Source organism: Vespa mandarinia, unplaced genomic scaffold, assembly GCF_050613455.1.
Source record: "Vespa mandarinia isolate Hongniang unplaced genomic scaffold, ASM5061345v1 scaffold_59, whole genome shotgun sequence".
NCBI classification, from domain to species: Eukaryota; Metazoa; Arthropoda; class Insecta; order Hymenoptera; family Vespidae; genus Vespa; species Vespa mandarinia.
In genome coordinates, this window is record NW_028197193.1 from 128,486 (window position 1) to 146,008 (window position 17,523).

At 43.8% G+C, this 17,523-nt stretch overlaps 1 protein-coding gene across 6 annotated transcripts in view; it reads right to left on the minus strand.

Annotated features, from left to right (window-relative positions):
* Nucleotides 1-17,523, minus strand: part of grh (grainy head) — a 62,788-nt gene that overhangs the window by 16,782 nt on the left and 28,483 nt on the right. For 5 of the 6 annotated variants that reach the window (XM_085664468.1, XM_085664469.1, XM_035874882.2 and 2 more), the window contains one exon: nt 2,194-2,667. The exons of the other annotated variant lie outside the window; for it this stretch is intronic. In XM_085664468.1, coding sequence (XP_085520594.1) covers nt 2,194-2,667 — 474 coding nt within the window. The remainder of the gene's footprint in view (nt 1-2,193; nt 2,668-17,523) is intronic. 6 annotated transcript variants of the gene reach the window in all.

Here is a 17,523-nt window from a genome sequence, read left to right on the forward strand (position 1 = left end):
ACTGTGTAAGAGTCGTCTACTTCAACTTATCTCCCCTCTTTCGTCCGATGTTTACGATGCGCGCCGTCTTCTTCTGTTCCACAGAGAGAGAGAGAGAGAGAGAGAGAGAGAGAGAGAGAGAGAGAGAGAGAGAGAGAGAGAGAGAGACAGAGAGAGAGAGAGAGAGAGAGAGAGAGAGAGAAATTTCGAGTCGTTTCAACGTACGCAAAAATTTTTTGATCCCTAATTAGAACATTTTTAGCATCGCTCGTAAATTAGTCCGAGTCTAGGAAATCTTTTCTCATCTTATATTTATCAAGTCGACGATACCTCGATCGACGGATAACATTTGTCCATACTTCTTTGGCACAGGCGATTTTGCCGCGTGGTTGCGTAACCACGAGGCAAAATATAGCGAGGAGAAGATAGCGAGTCTTCGTTGTTAAGCAGGCAAACCATCGTAGTACGATAGTTTACAATCCTGTGCGAGAACTCGTCGTAGAGTAAGCGTATTTATCGGAGGTCCTCCTCGTTGCTATCCGGAAGACATCAGTGAGGATAAAGAAAAAGTTTTCAATCTTTTCTATGATCGCGAGGGATAGTAATTTTTCTAACGACTTTCGGTGCTTCGACATCATGATTAACTCAATCTTTATTTACTTTTTTTGCTTCAGCCAGAAAGATTCTTTTATCTTTTTTTTTTCTATTTCTCACTTTGTTCTCGCCTGATAAAATTCGACGTCGAATAAAATAACAAGGACGATCGCAAGGACCGTTCATTTTTCTTTTCGCAAGATCAGGGTGCAATGAAATTGGATTAAAGTCGTGCCCTCGGATCAACTTTTTTTCTATCTTCTGGCAATCTCTCTCTCTCTCTCTCTCTCTCTCTAGTTTTCTCTTTAACCTTTATCGATGCAACGGAGACGAGATTTAACGATCTACCGCTGTACAAATTGTCGAGATGTTATCGCGCTTTTTCTCTTTCTTTCTCTCCCTCTCTGTCTCCTTCTCTACACTTTGGTAAGGGAGAGGTAGATGCGAGGGAAGATTAGGGTGGCATCTCTCCCTATGGCGAGGTCGTTCGGGAGAACTATTCTGCTTTTACTCGGCTACCATCTCGAAGCACCAAGCGAGAGAGAGAGAGAGAGAGAGAGAGAGAGAGAGAGAGAGAGAGAGAGAGAGAGGAAGAAAGTAGACATCAGGATTCGTACGTTGCAGGATTCTCAACAGTAAATTACAAAATATGCTAAGCGGCTGATATAAATCAAAAGTGGGATACATAGTGGCTCCTCGAAAGGGAGGTATATAACGGGGTCCTATCAACCCTAAGAACTTTGAATTCCATGGATGGGCCTAGATGCGTTCTACCTACTTTCGTTGCGCGGATCCAAAATATAAGGGCAAGAGACCCCTGAGGAATATCGGTAAGGAGGGGGACCATGTACGTCACTCTCACGAAACCTGTACCATCGTTTGATGCAGTTTGCAAACCGAGCAAATGTACCGGAAGGCTTCGCTGTGCGATATAAATAGACTATCGTTCTCGAGAGATTTATATCTTCACGACGGTGAATTATTTTGAAATCGTTCGGGTTGCGTCCTCCATCGAATTTCCATTATCGTTAACGGGGTGCGAGACTTTTATGAGATGCTTGTTAACGAAAGGAAATAGGATAGTCGCTATCTTTCATAGATTCAGGCAAAGTCTCGCAAAGTCTTTAGCTTCGTAGAAAGAGAAATAAAATCGTTGAATTCTAACGCGGTATAAGTAGCAAATACTCGTCATGCGTACCTACCGCTAAATAACTCTAGCATGGATAAATCTTCGCGGTACTATTTCCTCGTTTGCACGGTCTCCGTTATTAATCGTGCTTCCTTCCACACTCAGCGCGACCGGTAATTAACGTCAACACGAGTTGAATCGCGCTGGGTGTGTTTTTAACGTCACTTGCCCACCGACTATCGCGAGATCTACGCTAATCGAGTTCTACCGATGGTGCCGTGGTATGCGGATCCGACGACACGCGTGTTCGCACCTCGTACGTGCGTGTTACTCGCGTTTACACAGGCGCGCGTGCCTCCGACGTGTATCCTTTCTCACGTTGGTTGGTTCCAATGTCCCACGTTGATTCTCCTTCGTAAATCTTCAATGTGTAGAATTTGAGGAGAAGGAATGAAATAAAATGAGAGAGAGAGAGAGAGAGAGAAACTTACGTGGACCAAAGCTCGTGCGTCGGGGGTAGCTTGACGTCGGTGGTGGCCTTTTCCGGTAGCTTGTAGTACTCGTAGACGTAGGAAGCGGCTGGATCGTCGCCATGGCTGGCGACAGTCGAGACCTGATGCTGTTGTTGGAGATTTAGCATTGCCGCGGTCGCAACGGAGAGCGGATGCTCGCAGTAGGCGCGCCAATCGCCCTCCATACCCTGAACCTGCACCTGCACCGCAGTGACTCTCTTGTGAACTTCCGGATCGGTCTCCTCGCTGGCACTCTGAAGGGACTGAGCCGCAGCCTGAGCCGCAGCCTGAGCCGCAGCCTGAGCCGCGGCAGCTTCCTCCGCCGCTAATTCTTCCTCCTCCTCTTGACTCTCTCGTTGCGAAACGTAGCCTTGCTGTTGTTGCTGTTGTTGCTGAGACTCGTCGCCCACCGAGACGCTGCCGTTCGTCTCTTCCTCGCTGCGACTTCGTCGTCTGTCGTTGCAACAGAAAAAGTACGATATTTGTTGAAAATTTACACCGGGCTTATATCCGAAACGTTGAAATATCATTGATAGACGCGTCTTTACGCGTTTTCTAATAGCGCGCGAAACTAGAATCGCGTTGGATCAAAGCGAGATTCTACGGAAGGCTAAGCCGATCCGTTTAGAAATACACCTTTCCGAAGGTCACAGACTTCGAACGTCTCCGGCGCTCGGCCGAAGAAGTGGGAAGGAGAAAAAGATGTAGAAAAATCTAAAGGAACCGTTTGGCTGGTAGTAGCAAACCGGCCCTGCTAGTAACGCGATAAATTACTCTCAGACTCATCGAATTTATCAATTAACGACGATCTTCCACGCGCAACGATGATTCCTCAATTTAGCAATGACCACCAACGATGGAAGTCGTCGGTGTTCTCTTCTCGCGCCTATACTCCTCGTCGATAATTTATTGTCGACCTATACATTACGATATCTAATCGCCTCTTCTTCTACCCCATTCCCCTCTTCCCGAGACCCCTCTTCTTATCTTTAACTCGCAATACCCGAGCCATGATTTTCACTGCAAGCGCATCGAGACGTCCGGATATTTGTCACCGCTTCTTACTTTCCATCGGAGTAATATCTTCCGGCTATAAGGTGGTGGGGGGAGGTGGCAGGAGAGACTATCTACGACGATGCGATTCATGAGGGTATTTAAAAAAGCAAAAAAGAGAAAGAGAGAATTATCTGTTGGTAGTACAAATACAATCTCGGTGAACGATTCTTACTCTGCCACTGGTATAGGCAGATGCCTTTGCCATCCTTAGGAGGAAGCGAGCAAGTGAAGAAGAAGAGAAAGAAAGAAAGAGAGAGAGAGAGAGAGCAATATATATACATGTACGAAGATTAATTATTATAAACCCCTGCCTTTTGCCTACAGTCATCAATTTATACTCTCTTCTCTTCTCTTCTCCGTCGTACGTACGTACGTAGGTAGGTACCTACATAGATCCCAATTCCATTCCCAATTCCCGACCCTGTGCGATGGAATAAAGGTTCGTCCTCTCTAATTTATGCATGTAAAATCAATCTCTTCCTCTCTCGCTTTCTCTCCTACCCCTACCCTCTCTTCGTTCTCTCGTGCTTACGCCACGTTCTCTTACTTTTTATTCGGTCGCACCTGGATAACCGTCGACTTCTGAAAGAGCGAAAGAGAAAAGTGAGAGAGAGAGAGAGAGAGAGAGAGAGAGAGAGAGAGAGAGAGAGAGAGAGGCAGCCATCCTGATAATGAGGGACCGAGTTATCCTGTGCAAATATTTTCCTTAGTGGCTGTTTGCACAGGCACTAGATCCCTCTCTTATTTTCTATCGAGCCTATCACCCCTTGTCGGGTCTTCGAATTCGCGCGAATGATTCCCCGTTTGAAGTGATATGATGAATTCGGTATATCTCGTTTAAACAATGATTCTCATTCGTGATCACGAGGGCGAGAATTTTATTCGCGAATAGAAGCGTGTGTAAACAGTAATTTAGACCTGCGCCCGGTATCCTATCGGTCGTATGAGCTACCTTTTTTCTCCTATCTTCGTTCGGTTCTACAATCGGCGGTAGCTTATTATCCGTAGAAAGAATTTCGCGACAACACAAAAATGACATAGCTCGTGATCTCGCGAATTTTCAGCTCGTGTATCGAGATCGATGTCGGTGTCACCGTAGCGCCGAATAAGCTTTTGCGTTGTTCGGTTCGCTATCTCGAAAGAGGGAGGAAGGGAGAGAATCGAATAAAGAAGCAGGACGTGCAAGTTTTTCTCGGTGCGTTCCACGAAGATTTTCGACGATGCGCGGCGCGTCCTCCCTTTGAGTCGCGAAGGACGAAGAAAACACGTCGCGCTGGTGCTAGCTGCTGCGAACTGCGCCGATCTACCGTCGCTTCGAGCGGTTCATCGCTTCGATGAGCGGAGAAAAACGCGAGCGTGGAGGGCACTCGAAGAACTCGCGCTTCGACGAACGAATTTCGGAATAATGCGAGCACGTAGAAGCGCCTACGTGCTCGGAATATACTCGCGTCGCCTGCTATCGGGAAAAAAGCCCTACATACATACATACATATATATATATATATATATATATATACATATATATGTACATACATACGTGTGTGTATATACGTATATGTACGCGCACACACGAGCAAAGCGGCCTGGGGTTGTTTTCTTCCTTTTCTCTCTTTTTATCTCTTTTTCTCTCAACGGCGCAAAAGAGACTGAACGAATCTGACTCTCTTTCGTCTATACCGTTCAAAGAGAAATTTTAAGGGTGATCCGTGCAGCCTGCCGGATACATATGCAAATTCGAAGAACCCTCAGCGAGAGACATCACCTGCGCATCCGGTTTTCGAACTCTTCTTTGATCTTCTTTCTCTCGCGACGACTTGCTTTCAGACACTAGAAACGAGGGAAGCTTCGAGAGGAAGTTCGATCGATTTTTCTTACTTTTCTTCTTCGTTTTAATTTCTACGTCGTTTATACGCGAGCGAAAACGTTTCTCTATCGATTTTGTCTACAATTATATCATAATCGACGCTCGTCAATCGATCTTTCTTGCAAATCCTGTGAGTTAATGCCCGTTCACGTCTTTCAGAGAACTCGAGAGAATCTATCCATTATAATTCCCGACGTTCACGGCTCACCTACTTGTGCCGTTTTTAGAAGGTCGATAAGGTAGCTTAAAGCAGATGTTGACGCATGTATTAAGAACTTTAATCGATTTTTAAGGATCATTGAAAGGAAAAGAAGAAGAAAAAGAATTGGCATAATGAAAAGAAGTTACCCGGTAGACGACCGTTCCCGTCAGACGAACGCACGGTATGTAGCACGTAACGCACGTAAGACGGCCGAAGATAGTCGAATGAGAAAGGGAGGCTGTACTTTAGAGTCCACTCATATACGTAAATGTATGGAGTATGCGTGCGCTTAAAGCTCCATTCGCACTCGCGTATGCACCTACCTCAATACGTAAATGTTGCAGGTAGGTAGAACGCATAAAGAGCAAAGAGAGAAAGAGAGAGAGAGAGAGAGAGAGAGAGTCGCTTAATATTCCGTGGGAGTATCGTCCACGCGACTCAAGAACCCACCCTGTTTGCTCCCTCTTGCGCATTTCAATAAAGTCGCCTCCGCGCGCTTCTCGACGCTGGCAGCCGTTGCTTTACGATCGCGACGATTCACGACGATATTAAATACCATTCTTTCTCGCTTACTATCGTTCAATACCTTTTTCAAATTTGATATCATCTTTTTTCTCGTATTTGGGATGGAAAAATCATCGATTCGTTTTGCATACGTTGCGCGGTTCCTTCAACATCGTGGACATGTGAACCATCGTAGGTGATATATGGAGCGGAAAATGCCGCGGATAACGTATGCTCTGCTTTATTTTGATAACTATCTCGATCTGATGTCATCTAAGCCCGCTCACACGTCCTTTCGTCGTTCGCTGGAGTGAGCTTGGCGCGACTCGCATACTAATTTTACAGGCTAAATTTATGTTCCTGGTCTACCGACAGTCCGTGTCTATGATATACATGATATACATATATACACATATATATATATATATATATATATATATATATATGAAATCTGGAGATTAATCGAGCTGCAAGAAATAGTCTTTGGCAAAGGAGAGGTAACCCGGAGCTACGATCGCGCATTATTTTCCCACAGCTTCGTATAATAACGGAGACGATATTAATAAGCAAGGAAGACGAGTAATTAAACGGTAAAATATAAGAGAAAAAGGTAGGTAAAAAAAGAATATATATATATATATATATAAGAAAGTCTCATAATCGAGGAACTAATACTTCCGTATAATTAGTCGATCCCAGAGAAGAGTATCGAGATCGATAACGGAATTTATGTTCGTAGATTAAGTCATTCGTAGGTTAATCGACAGGAGGAAAATCATCGACAAGAGAGATCGAACGAGAGAGAAAGAGAGAGAGAGAGAGAGAGAGAGAGAGATCGAGCTAGGAAGTTTCTGAACGTCGTTTAGAGCTTCGATCGAGCGAAGGAGTACATACGTCGACTCGATTAATTTCAATCGTCGGATCTAGGAAGGGAAGGAGGGGGAGGAGAGGTAGAGAGAGAGGGAGAGGCAGAGAGGGGGAACTTTAATTACATTAATTTCCGCGTGCACGGTTGGAAAATAGTACGGTCAGAGAGATAGGCGTCTTCGTTATCGCGTAATTTTATTAAAGAAATGGTTCCGCCTTTGCTCTCTCTCTTTCCCCCTCTCCCGTCTCCTATCTTTCTCGCCAAGGACTCGTTTTTTTTCGGACGAACGATGCTGTTCGAAGACTTCAGGATCGTTATTCCTCTGGTCTCTATCCGAGTAACCGGTCACTTCCGGCGGCAAGCTCGAGGCATCGAGACTAAATACGAGCAACTTAAAAAGAATAAAAAAGAAAAAAGAAAAGGAAAGCAAAATGTCTCTCCCTCTCCCTCCATTCCTCCTTCCAGTCGACGATTTAATACGTGGGCTGGGGATGCGTGCACCTCCTGATATGGATGCGAGACACGCGAGTTTGAGTCTGTGCTCCCATAATACTTTTTTACGGCAGCTTTCGCTTTAATATTCTTTTGCTTTAATATTTTTTATTTTTTTTTATTTATTTATTTTTTTTATAATATCTTCCCTCTTTCTCTTTTTCTTTTTCTCTCTATCATGAAGCCTTCTTCTTGCATGGTATCAGAGTATTAGTGCTCGATATCGTGACAATGTGCTCTTTTGCCGCCCTTGTCTCGTTTTCGTTCTGTTTCCCTTTCTCTCTCTCTCTCTCTCTCTCCCTCTCTCTTTCTCTTTTTCGGAAGCGTAATGCGCGTTTCAGCGCGCACGTTGTCCGTCATCAAACCGTAGAGTTAAGAGAGAGAGAGAGAGAGAGAGAGAGAGAGAGAGAAATGAAACGAGCGAGGGGTACCCCAGGAGTGACTTTGATGGATGGATGATCCCCGTCAACCCTTTCAATCCTTTCTCCCCATTTTTTTTCTCGAACACAAGTATACACACGCCGGTGCGGCGTATTTGCTTTTTATTTTTCACAGTTAAAACGCTGTATCCGACAGGTCATTCTCTCACGGTCGCTACGACGATGATACCGAGATTATAATCGATATGAATTTTTTCTCGAGCTGGCGTTAATTTAGATTAAAAGTTTGAGGAGGGAGAGAGAGAGAGAGAGAGAGAGAGAAAGGGAATAATGAAAAAGTAACGGCACGTTCTCGAGCGACAAACTAGTTAACTAGTTTCGTCGAGCAATGCGCACGTGCGTTCAACTGTTGCAAAGAAAGCGACTCGCAAGAAACTCGCTCTATCGTTATCTAGTCGGGATAAAACATTAGAAAAATCGACTCCTTCGGAGTTTATTCTGAATCCTTCGGAGCGAGCGTGTGCACGCGCGCGTGCCTCCCCGTTATGGTTCTCTCGAATTTTTTCTTAGAGTGTACGCAAGGCTACCGGATTAGGCGAATCGCGGTTAAACGAAGTAAGGTGCTCGTTATCTGTCTTTCGACGGAGGGCGCGCACTCCCTTCTATCTCTCTTCGAGCTCTCTTTTTTTTTCTTTCTTTTTTTTTTTTTTTTTAAGTCATATCCGACGAGCGTGTTCTATCTCTTCGGTGTTTTCGAGTGTCGAGCGAAAAGGAAAAGGTAGGATCAGAGGGCTGGAAGAGTGGAAAGGGATACGAACGTGACTATCCAGCGTAACGGCTGATAGGATAAGCAGCGCCACGTACTTACTTCCTACATAGTTTTAAAATTACTCGGACAGGACGAGAACAATTAGCATTCGCCTATGTATCGCTCCGGGGTTGAAGGAGGTGCCGAAGAAGGAAAAAAAGAAAGAAAAGTGATAGCGCAAATCGCCGAAGCGATTTCCCTCGTGTACACGGCAATGCCCTAAAAGAGTTAATAGATAGATAGTCCGAGGAAGTTTCCATCCGCTTCTTTCGCTGTTCGGCTAATCTCGATTGCCTAGGAACGAACGCGTTAAAAAATTTAACGTCGTTAAATATATTGAAGGTAAATATCGCCATTGTACTCGTATCAAAAAGCGTTCGATCGTAATTAATGTAGATATATTTTTTATTTTAAGGAAATATTTTCTCATTTCTCCTTTTTTTTTTTTTCTTTTTTTTTCATTTCCTCAATACGACCATTGTAAAAGAAGGAATTACGTCAATACTTTTCGTGAACGTTATAACTCATCGGATGAGGCAACGTTCGTTTTTCGCTCGTCCAATGCCAAGGGAAGCCAGTAAAAATTCTCCGAGGTACGAGGTGAATTGACTGCGTTAAGGAATTCAGGAAGAATCACCGGTGGTGGTGGAGTTAAACGGTCGTTTATAAGCGCGAAAGCTGCGTAATATCCAAGTCGATGACTTACAAGAAATATTAAGAGCTCGCGCATCTTTGCTCGAAGATATCGTCGGCGTTGAATATTAATCGATCGCCTCAGAGGATCTCCAGAGATAATATACCTGCCTTTTGCGTAAGACTACGAAAGGAGATAGAAAACGTACGGCATCTCATCTTTCCGTTTTCACAATGGCCCACGACCGTGGAGAGAGCGTAACCCTTTTATTCGGATCGCGAGTTCTTTCGTCGGATCGAGAGCTGACTTTTCGCGCGCGCTAAAGTGTGCCGTAACCGGGAAATAATGGGATGGGATTTCGTTCGACGCGCGCGGGACGTCCCGCTGGGTATCCACCGAAAATTATTCTCTCTCTCTCTCTCTCTCTCTTGCTTGCATTCTCGAATATACGGAGGTGCTGGACCGAGGAAGAGGCAGAGAAAAGGGACGTGGAAGAAAGAAGAGAGGGAAGGATCGAGTCGATGCAAAGGACTCGTAAGAGAGAGAGGGTTAAAAAGAAGGAGAAAGGAAACTGTATCGATATGAAGCGCGCATGCGAGAGAAAGAGAGAGGGATGACCGACTCTCTCTCTCTCTCGAGAAGTAACTCTATATTATTATCCTCTTTCACACCTCCCTGCACCTCTATGCGCTTCTCGAGAACCTCGGTACAATCAACAAGAAGCACCTATTGTCTCTCATTGTGATGTCTCGCGCGTGGATGCAAACTCAGTTGAAAGAGAGAGAGAGAGAGAGTGAGAGAGAGAGAGAAGATGAAAGAGAAGGCCGCGCTTGTTCCTTCGCTCGCAGAATTAATCGGAGCCCACGTCGAGACCTAATTAGCGAATCGGTACGTCTGGAATTCATGGTACACCGTCGAATTAAACTACGGATCGTTGAACCCAACGACGACAGAGAGTTTTCAAAATTATTATGGGTTTAGTACGTTAGTTTTTATTAATTCGCAAAGAGTGCCGATTACGATTCGTAGAAATGGTTGAAACGCCCGGAGATAATAAATATAAATAAATAAAGATACGCGCATGGTATTCCTTTCCTATTTGATTACGTTTAGTATGGATCGTTATACGGATTTGCCGAAGCGTTTCTCGAATTACCTGTTGGCATCATCGGTTGCAATTTTTTTCTCTATTAAATAATTCAGCGATGAAAGCTGAATCAAGGGTCTCGTTCTCCAAGGCAAACTCATGGAAAAATGCTGAGAACACGATTGCGCGTGCCTTCGAGTGATTCGATGCGTGACATTACTCGTTGTAGATACATACGTAAATGGCCGTACCTACGTACGCCTCTCTTTCCTCCTTTCTTCGTTTGTTCGAATCGGGGAACGTTGCCAGTTTCGTGCCGTTGTCCTGAAAAATCGATGAAACCCGAAACGAATCGACGAAGCGGTTCGAACCTGTCGGAATGACATTGAGATTAAGTTGTAAATCGTAAGTCCGATCGTTCCTTCCGTGAAGACCTCCTGGATTAGTTAAAGACGTCGGTTCTCGGTTAGAACACTTTCGATCGAATCCGGGTGACATTTGAAATTCGAATGGGGCGACCAGGTGCGCGGTGTCAAGCGGCGGAACGATCGAATTTGTCCGATCGGTGTCGGTATATCTTCAACTCTTTCTTTATCTGTACTATCTTTGAAATCGTGAGAAAATGATAGGACTTTGGACGTATTATATAATAACGTCATTCGTTAATTCAGACCAGCACCAGAAATCATTCGAGCGAGCCAAATGAATTTTTCATTTGACGTTCATTTTTCGTTAGCGTCTAACAGGGCCAAGTATTTAAAATTTCCGCAGAAGTCATTACACAATGTCCAGAGAGCCGTATCGTGGCTTCCAACTTAAAAGTTCTACCGTTAAGAGATTTATCTCCAGCATCGTTCTGTCCCCGAATGACAAATGCGTTTAAGCTGGAAATGGAATATCGATTCGAAAGATCTTGTATTATGTTGCTCTCCGCCGATACCGAGCGCGAACCTTTAGTCTCTAAAGCGGAGATCACTAATAACGATACTCCACTGATGTATGGCCTCGTCGATTTTTAGGCTCGACAAATTTCTACCCTGAGATTCGAAGCGAGGACGTATCGTATGAAAGAGAAAAAGGAAAAGATCCGACCCTTTTCCTGTCGATTTCAAAACTCCCTTACGACGTCTCGCGTACCTATTTGCAATAATAACGTCTCGTCGTTCTCGTAAAAGTGAATACCGTCATCGTCATTATAGACGATTTATGAGAGTACCTTTTGTAAAAGTCGCTTATCCTTGAAGGAGAAAGAAAGAAAAGAAAAAAGAAAGAAAAGGGTTGTCCAAGAGCGGCCAGGACACACGCGTGTACACCATATATGAAATTACAGAGCGGGTCGCGGTTTTGAAATAGAAAGAATTCTTTCTATGCAACGTTACCTCACACTATCACGCTACGTATCATTACTGTCAATTACGGTTATTACGCCGAATACTACCAATCGGGATGTACATGTGCCCTTCTCTCGTCCTAGCTTCTCGTTTCCCTTTTTTTACTCGTGCTTTTCTTTTCAAATACTTTTCGTACATCGACTTTCTCTCCTTCTGAAGTTTCTTTGGGAAATCGATAGAAAATGGTTACGAAGACTTTAGAATCTTTGCCGATGATCCAAAGACTCGTAGCCTCTCTCTCCCTCTCTCTCTCTCTCTCTCTCTCTTGCGATTCTAGCACGAGACCGAGAAACATAGGAGCAGCAGGCAGCACGTGCTAGGAGAGGACGACGGTAAATGGTAAATGGGAAATTGTAAATGGTAGGCCACTAGTGCATTCGCTCCGAACATGAATGAATGGAACCTGCTTCGCCACTTGCATACCCATTATAGGAATTCAGCTTACGTATACGTACGAGACAGCGAAGTAGTGGATATACGGGAGAGTCAGAGGTAGCTCGTGAGTGTGACCGGTCCAACGTACTCGTACTTGCGAGTGTATGAAAGAGATTGTATATCATATATGTGCGTATAGAGTAGATTTTATGAACGATCGAGAAAACCCAATGTGCTTCTTTCTTTCTTTGTTATTCGAATAAATCTACGCTATTGTGCATTATTACTCTTGTACGAATCGGCGAGAAAGGAATTTATACTCGATTACGCGAATGTTTTATCGCGGTGACTCATTAATTACGCGTCAAATCGATAATTATTACTTTGCTCGAGGCGCGAACCAGGAATTTACCGATCGATATATATACATATATATATATATATATATATATATATATACATATACATGTACATATACATATACATATACATATACATATACATATACAAACTTTTTCCTAGGTTTCAACAGTTTTCTCGACTTCCTTTTCTATGGTGGAGCCAACGAACGTGGTAAGGTCGCGAAGCGACAGTAAAAGTCAATCGTCCGAGAGCATAGACCGTGCTCGACATTACGTAACGAGATACGATGATCATCGTGCGAACGCAGCGGTAATCTTCGAGAAGAGGAAGAGGTAGGAAGAAAGTTCAACGCTCAGAAGAACCGCACGAGATCATCGAAGGAACGAGCACGCATCTTTTTCGAAACCCTTCACGATGGATTGTCTTTTCGAACGAGCCGATATTTTCTACGATAAAAATGTATCTCCTCGATTGCGACAGAAAATCGACATTCTACTCGTTCATTTTTTCTTTTTTTTCTTTTCTTTTCGTTCAATCTTCTAAAACGATTTATTTAGATAAAAATACGTACAGTATATTAATTACAACGTCAAGCGCGTTATTTACTAAAGCTTTCAACTTGTTCCTTTCGAAAGAGATACGACCGATCGATACCGCTGCCATGATATTTATAAAGATAATTTTCGAAATTATTAGACGCTTATGCTTTTGTGAATAGGGTGGTATTAGCACCGTGAACGTGTACGACGTAACGCCCGAACATCGTGCCACGATCGCATTAAGCAATTTAATGACTCTTAATCACGTACGCGTGCAATGCGATCGTGCTTCTAGCTCGTTTAACGTACCTAAAAACCCTTTTCAATTATGACTCTGTAATTTAAGATCCCGATAACATCTTAATCGATGTATCCCGTAGAAAAATGATGATCGTCAATTGAGAACAAACGTTTGAGCGTTCATGGATCAAAAGTGTTGATTCAAAACGATTTAAAACGAGTAGCTAATTCATGATTTCGATGATTTTATCATTTCGATAGAAATATTTTTTCAACGTGTGTCGTCGAGCCTCGTCTTTTCTTTCCATTTTTTTTTACAAGTTTCGGAAGCAATAACGTGTTAATTTGTTTAACGACCGACAAGATTCGATGATTGAGAGGAAGAATTTTTTCTTTCTCGTTTTTTTCTCTCTTTAAACACTTTCGACGAAACAATTTCGTATAATGAGATTGGTCTTGCACACTTTCTCTCTCTCTCTCTCTCTCTCTCTCTCTCTCTCTCTCTCTCTCTCTGTCTCTCTTCTGAGAACAAAGCGAGCGCTCGTCCTTACAAATGTACAAGAGAGAGGGGATGTTTGCTCCGCTTTTCTGAGCGCGATCCGCGTCCACCTCGTCGTTTTCGTTGTCCTTCTCGTAATTCGGCTCGAGTACGGCGCGCCTCCGGCAAACCAGTTCGAAGTCGGCCAAGCATATGATCCCGAATATGTACGCGCATATTCGTGCCCCGTTAACTAATCTCCAGTGCTGCACGGCGTGCCTCCATTAGTTAGATTCTTTCAGCGATACATCATCTTGAGACTTCTCGTACATTTATGAGAAGTAGCCTTTTCCGAAATCGATCGCGTAGTTGATAAAAATGAAAGACTCGGTTAACGACTCTATATATTTTTTCTTTCTTCTCAACTCGTTGAAAAAAAGAAAAAAAGAAAAAAAGAAAAAATTATTCTCGATGGAGTTTGAGCGTTAGGCGAATATGAAATATGTGAAACGAAGGTAAGACGTGGCATTTGGTTCTTCTCGATGATTTCGATGACTCGCTAAAGGAAAAGGGTGCGTCCGGGCAAGCCATACATCGTCCTTCGGTAATGCACGTATATGGCCTCCGGCTTTTCGAGCCTAGCCGCTCGACAAATCATTCCTCGTTAAGTCTGCCTGTTTATCGTGTACCGACAAAAATCTCAATATGTGTCGTCGTTTCTCTCTTATATCCGTGCGCTCTCTCTAGGCTCTAACGGCTCTTCTCTGACTTTTCTCTCTCTCTCTCTCTCTCTCTCTCTCTAAATCGCTTTCCTCTCGAAAGGATTGAGAAGAAAATTCAGATGCGCCTTCCATCTATTCGAAGAGAAAGATCGTGCGTTCCATCGAGTCGTGAGAAAAGCTCGAAAAGAAGACTCGAATCGTTCTTCACCGAGCATTTTTTACCTGCTCGGATATGTTCAAACCGCTTGGACCCTTTGTTGACCGACCTGGTTTCGCATAATCCGCGCTTAAATCTGGGACGTGGGACTTGCTCGGATAAATCATTCGTAACATTAACCGTAAGGATCGTAAATATCGATGTTAGGACGTTGAATTTTTAATTAAATTCGCGAAATTGATAATTACTGAAAGTTAAAAGAATTAAAATAGACTTAGACCCGCAGATATTGCAGAGGGAATAAGTAGGCACATTCACGAGGTTCCATAGATAGATGAGAGAAGTCGGCAAGGTCGGCGAGTTGCCTCAAGGCGCGAGAAGTTCTAGTCGGTCTTCCACCACAAATCATTCCTCGTTAAAGATGACTTTTTGTCGCGTGTAAAAAATATACCTATTCTTCGAGCGTAGCTATCTTCTTCGAAGTTAACAGTTGGCTCGTTCTTTTCCTTTTTATTTTTCTAAAATAACGATGCATTCATAGCCCATAAAACGTCATGGCGTTCTACCGAAAATATTTGTTAAAGTTATCGGATGAGATTGGCCTGATACGCGCATAGGCCGAGGAAAATTGCGTAAGAGAAATCGTCATTCGGAAAGCAATAATGCTTTCACGATACTCGGACAACTCGTATCTCGTAAAAAAGAAAGACTAAGAAGGAAGCATCTCTGTGGGACATGTGTCACGATTATGTCCACTCAAAGGTGAAACGTTTCTGCTTCTCGTGATCGGATATTTACCGACTACGTTTCTCGATGAATATTCATGCCGAGCAAGTTTATATTTGACGGGCAACGTTTAAAAAAATTTCGCCACGGAATCACCTCCGTTTTATTACCGAGTTTAGACCTATACGTTCCTAGTTTCCATTCTGTACTGACTAAAAAGATAAAAAGACAAAGAGTAAGGATGTAGTAACGTGCGATATAGGTATATAAGTTAATTGCCAGTGGCCTAAAGAGTATTGTGAGGAAGCACGACGGGATTGCTCTCACCCTCCGCCGGAGCTTTTTAACCCCCGTCTTTGGCATTGAACGAAAATGGGCAGGCCATTATTGTCGACAAGCACCGACTAAGAAAAGCGAACCGTAGAGAGCGCGCGCGCTAGAGAGAGAGAGAGAGAGAGAGAGTGAGAGAGAGAGAGAAGAGGAAGAAGAAAGTCCGTTCTCCACGGCAGGACTCTCGCCGTAGGCTAACGGTCGTGTTATTAGCGGAAATCGAATTGTCCTTCGAACCCCCGGCGCTTTCGCTTTCGCGCCTCATTTTTAAAGAATAGAAAATCCTTTTTAATTTGCATATCGCGATCTAAGCCACTCACGGTGTTAATTCGATCGATCATTGTTGCGGACAATTTCTCAGCCCTCGTACAACCTCTACCTTTCTTCGTTAATTACCTTCTTTTTCAGTTTTTCTTTTCTTTCTCTATGTCGATGGAGCTAGCTCGCTCCATCTCCCGCGATTAGAAACGATGTTTGTCTTTCGCGCGAATGGAGCTTAATGATATTATTATGGAATCGATCGATCGATCTGTTGGACTTATCAGCCGGTTCACCGACCTATCTCGCGTTCGCTCCCTCCCTCCCTCCCTCCCTCCCTCTCTCTCTCTCTCTTCGCTTCGCTCTATGGTACTTGACAGTTTGTCACTAATAACACGCTACGCCGATTCTAATTTTAATTTTTATTTTCTCTTTCTCTCTCCCTCTCTTATCCTTTCACAACGTACGTACGACTATGCCTTTTCTTTTTTCTTTCCTTGTTTCTCAACGACGAGAAACGAGAGGACTGAGATATAGGTATTCAAAGTCGACGGAAAGAACGGCCAGTCCTTAATATGGCTTTATGGCTCCATTAAAAGCGTCCGCGAAACGTTCTCGCCGACTCGCCGGAGGAAGTACGATCGAAAACGATTTTGGAATCGTCGTTCGCGATGGAGAATACAACGAATTCTTTCCAACGATCCGTGTTTATACCGAAACACGGCTCGTCGGTACCTGAGTGCGTGTCTCCGCAATAGAATCAAGAATTATTTTTATCATAGCCGCTAAAAGCCTACCAACGGACTTTTCAACGCCGAGTGTCGGGACCTTGCGAGCGTCTACTACCTGCCTACAGGGTGTCCCATTAGTTCCAATCAAAGTTTACCACGAACCGCTTTATGGGACAAATCTTTCATTATTATCGTTAATTTATTTACTCCTTCTTTATATCGATTCGCAATAAAATTAGAGAGCTATGCAATTATTTTTTCATTTATCGTTCAAGGAAGATCGTTGATGATCGTGGTTGAAACGATTTTAAAGAGGAATTTTTGTATGTCGGGGCAGACAAAGCGACGAGGGGTAATTATGAGACACCCTGTAGGGAGAGGAAGCAGAAGACAGCGAGAGAGAGAGAGAGAGAGAGAGAGAGAGAGAGAGCAAAAGAAGGAGGGATCTTGGGGTTGTCGTTCGCGAAGAGTGTCCGGCCGGGTTTACCCAGACGCGTCCAGGAGCGCGGTCATCCATCCTATGGGTCATCCTGAGGGTCATCCACCGGCTCTCTCGCTCTCACTTAGCATAAAAGGGGTAAGTAGAAAATGCTCAATGCGGCTACCATAATAGAACGAGTGTCCCATGGACATAATTAGGTGGAACCCATGGGAAATTTTAGCCCCTGCGTTACAGCTTTTCGCATCGTCCGAGTTACGCACTTCGAATCTTTTCTCCGGCCCTTGGGACGACGACATCCTCTTAACGCCAGTTTGCTTTGACGAATTCGCACATGTATACATATTTCACACTAACAAAGAATCGTCGTCGAAGAACGTTGCACGATTCGAAAAAATGCAAAAGCTGCGATCTTCTCGAGGAAGATCAGATAAGAAACTTAATCACGATATTTATATGCATCACCGTCCGTGTAAGGATCGATAAGCGTCGCATATTATACGACGAGGTAGCGAGACTAAAATAAAATATGACGAAATTAATAAAGAAGTTAGCATCGCCCGAGTGAAAGAGAGAGAGAGAGAGAGAGGGAGGGAGGGAGAGAGAGAAAGAGAGAGAGAGAGAGAGAGGAAGAGAGAGAGAGAGAAGGGGACAAAAATCTTACA